This window comes from Mastomys coucha, unplaced genomic scaffold (genome assembly GCF_008632895.1).
Source record: "Mastomys coucha isolate ucsf_1 unplaced genomic scaffold, UCSF_Mcou_1 pScaffold9, whole genome shotgun sequence".
In the NCBI taxonomy this organism is placed as follows: domain Eukaryota; kingdom Metazoa; phylum Chordata; class Mammalia; order Rodentia; family Muridae; genus Mastomys; species Mastomys coucha.
In genome coordinates this window covers 37,412,675-37,416,287 of record NW_022196915.1, presented here as the reverse complement: position 1 = coordinate 37,416,287, position 3,613 = coordinate 37,412,675, and the positions used below count along the sequence as shown (strand labels likewise).

Below are 3,613 nucleotides of genomic sequence, written 5' to 3'. Positions count from 1 at the left end.
AGCTTTATTCCAGACATAGTCAAGTTGACATCCAATAGCTATTCCACGGTGTTTAAGCAGAAACAAAGTGTGAAGCAACTTTACGGCATGACTGGAGTTGGAATGAATGTGGTCAGCAGTGTGACAAATGGTGGCAGACAAAACAGTATTTGCTGCTGCATTGTCAATATGGATCAGGAAAGAACATATCTGAAAAATTAGAGCAGAGGAAAAAAAGAATGCAAAAAAAAAAGGCAGCAGAGGAGAAGTGAGATCTGTGAGATGCAGGTACTCAAAGTAAATGGAGCACATGGGAAGTGAAAGCTAGGAACAAGTTTGAAAGTAGTTGCATCCCCTACACGCGCGCGCGCACACACACACACACACACACACACACACACACACACACACACACACACACCAGTCTTTGCCCTTCATCCCTTGCTACTCACCCACCAACTCATCTCCATTCTTAGCTGCTTTGGGGAAAGGTGGTCCCCAAAGCTATTCAAGTCTTTCTTGGCCGATGCCCCAGCTTCATACCAAATCACACACAAAAAGAAAGTACCCCAATCTCTTTATTCTCAAAACACTGTGATACTAAATAAAATCCAAGAGGTATTGGGTTGGTCTTTGGTCTCTAGGGCTTTAGGGGAAGCAAACTGAGCCCAGAACTTGTCTGTCATCTCCAAGATGTAGAAGGTACTGTTTGAAGGCATATATCCCAAGTGTGGTGGGAATGGGCTCCAGTTCTTCCAGAGGAATGACTTTACTGACTTATTTTTGTCTTTGAGAAGGCAACTAAGCAAGAGGACCAGGTGTCAGAACAGTAGAAGAATGTCGGGGAAGTGAAGGGTAAGCACCCTCCTCTTTCCTTTCTGCTAGAATCTAAGAACAGAGACTAGTGACTTCAGCAAGGAACCGAAGTAGACAGCTACTTGGACCCCACCAGGGGATAGGGGAGCAGGGGAGCACCGGAGCCCTCCATGGCCAGTCAGTTGTCATGTTCACGGAGTGGAATGCTCTCCATAAGAATGAAGACAAACCTTTCCAATGTCTGTGCAGCTGCTTTCCCGGCCTCCAGAACTTCCTTGTGATTGGCCTTCTCCAAGTTCTCATAATCCATGACAACCTTGTTGGTAATGAGTGAGAAACCAAAGACACGAAGCCCACAGTGTCTTGCAACAATAACTTCTGGGACTGTGCTCATGCCTGAGGAGGAGAGAGAGATGACGATGACTCATATGGCTCTCCCCACCCTCACTCTCATAAGTTCACTGAATTTCAGAAAGCATCCAAAGCAACTAAATTAGTGCTGAGCATTCACTGCCCTACTTCTTTATACACTTTGCAAACACAATGTTTCTTCTTTGTAGCAATTAACAGTCCACCTTGCAGCCACAGGTAGAGAAGGTGGCTGCATGATATTCTGTAATAGTGCTGAAGCTCAAGCCTGTGGTCTCTGCTGTCCTAGTATTCTAATTCATCCTCCCCCAAATCCATGAGCTCTCCCTCCCCTTTGCTATTTTATTAAATCCTTTCCTCAAACCACCAGCCAAATCCCCCTTCTCACCAACAGCATCTGCTCCCAGCATCTTTAGCAGACGGCTCTCTGCCACAGTCTCAAAGTTGGGGCCAGCTAACATCACGTAGGTGCCTTCTTGTAGTTTTCGTTGCTCCCCCATTTGTCTCCAGGCACTGAAAGCCTTCTGCCTCATATCCCGGTCATAAGCATCAGACATGGCAGGAAAACGAACTCCAAACCTAGAACACGGGTGAGATTATCTCAGATTAATGGCACCAAGTGAACTTTCTTTCCCAACTCCTGGACAAGGCCAGACTCTGCATCCAGAGCAAGGGGTCGAAGATGTGTACCTTTCATCGTTGGGGCCTCGGAGAGGGTTCTGACCACAGAAACCAGGTAGGTTGATGTGATCACGGATCAACATGATATCTCCAACTTCAAAATTGGGGTTGAGTCCTCCAGCAGCATTGGTGACCACCAAAGTGTCCACACCCAGAAGATGGAAAACTCTCACTGGGAATGTTACCTTAGATGCAAAAGGTCAGAAAAGATTTTTCAAAACCTCGCCAACCAACTCAAAGGTAAACATAATATGAACCATGATGAAACAAGAGATCAAAAACTTGACCCAGCCCAAATAGATGAAGTAGGACAGTTCTCCCATATGCCTCTTGATCCAACCAAGCTTTTGCCCGATTTACCTTTGACAGCGAGTATCCTTCATACATATGGAACCTGCCCTGCATCATCACACAGGATCTGCCATTCAGGAATCCAAACACCAGTCGACCAGCATGACCTTGCACTACATACATACAGAAAAGGGAAAAAACCAAAATGATTATGCCAGTATAGTGGTACATGCCTTTTCTCTCAGCACGCAGGAGGCAGAAGCAGGCAGGTCTCTGTCACCCTAGACTACATAGCAAGTTCCAGGCCAGCCAGGGATGCGTGGCGAAACTGCTTCAAAAAGAAAAGTGAGCATACTTCCCTGTATCACACACACTAGTACCTACTAGAAGCCACTCACTGTGTCTAATGTATGATATAATGACAACAGCAGTATGCTGACCATCATAATCACACAAATGTACCTTGAGGTTAGAGACGAGGGATAAGAACATTCATGTGAGCATGTAAAAGGAATTTTTAAAAGGAATTTCAAAAGACTTTTCCAAACAGAGAAACTCATACTGCAAGAGAGCAAAGGAGTACAAACCAAAGCTGGAAATGGTAATTTAGTAATTATAGGCCTCTTCTAAGCTTTTCCAAATTCTTAAAATGTGTACAATAATTAACTGTTCTAACTAAACTGTGTGCCTCCTTATTCCAGCTAGGGGACTCCTGATATACACTGGCATCCTAAGGATGAACAAAGAAGATGAGCCCAAGTGAGACCCATACAACTCTTTGGACCCATATAGCAGTCCTGTGGGAAACAGCACCCATTCTGGGTTAAGTAGGTCATGGGAGCACACAGATTAACTGTTACTACCCTCCCCATTATCTGGCAATGTCCTCTAATGGATGGCCAACCTACCCTCCTTTAAGGAATGGCTCTGTCAGAGGTACTAGAATCAAAGCTCATAAAAAAAAAAAAAAAAGAAAGAAAGCAATAGAACAAAGTGAACACAGCTGGAAAAGCCCAAAAATAAAAAGTAAATTGATAAACTTCAAGTTAACTTGCTTATCACTTAGTGTAGGGCTCTCATTCCTGAGGGAAGGAGTGGCAGATGGCCATGTCACTACTGTCTGCCATCTCTCTTAACAGTGTTACCTTTCCTCCCCCCACTCCCACACCTCCCTGCTCTGGTCTTCCATTCTTATTCCAAAGGGCTTTTAAATATTTATTAAAAGTTTCAGCTCCCTTAGGAAAGGTAGATAAAAAGGAAGGTAGGTAAGAAGATATGATGATGATGATAATAATAATAATAATAATAATAATAATACCACCAAAGTAAGTTAGCTATTTTAAAATAAAGAGAAATGAAAAAGCCTGCTCTTGTCCTTTTGAAATCTGAGTCTGCATTTTCATGCTGATGACAGAGCTCAACAGTACCTTTCTTTCTTTCTTTCTTTCTTTCTTTCTTTCTTTCTTTCTTTTTTTTT

General features: G+C 43.5%; 1 protein-coding gene across 1 annotated transcript in view; it reads right to left on the bottom strand.

Annotated features, from left to right (window-relative positions):
* Nucleotides 1–539: 539 nt before the first annotated feature.
* Nucleotides 540–3,613, bottom strand: part of Pnp (purine nucleoside phosphorylase) — a 7,849-nt gene continuing 4,775 nt past the window's right edge. Inside the window, exons 3-6 of the mRNA XM_031361186.1 lie at nucleotides 2,206–2,309; nucleotides 1,855–2,030; nucleotides 1,553–1,743; nucleotides 540–1,191 (exon numbers count right to left, since the gene is read on the bottom strand). Of these exons, the coding sequence (XP_031217046.1) occupies nucleotides 974–1,191; nucleotides 1,553–1,743; nucleotides 1,855–2,030; nucleotides 2,206–2,309 (689 nt within the window). The 3' untranslated portion in view covers nucleotides 540–973. The remainder of the gene's footprint in view (nucleotides 1,192–1,552; nucleotides 1,744–1,854; nucleotides 2,031–2,205; nucleotides 2,310–3,613) is intronic.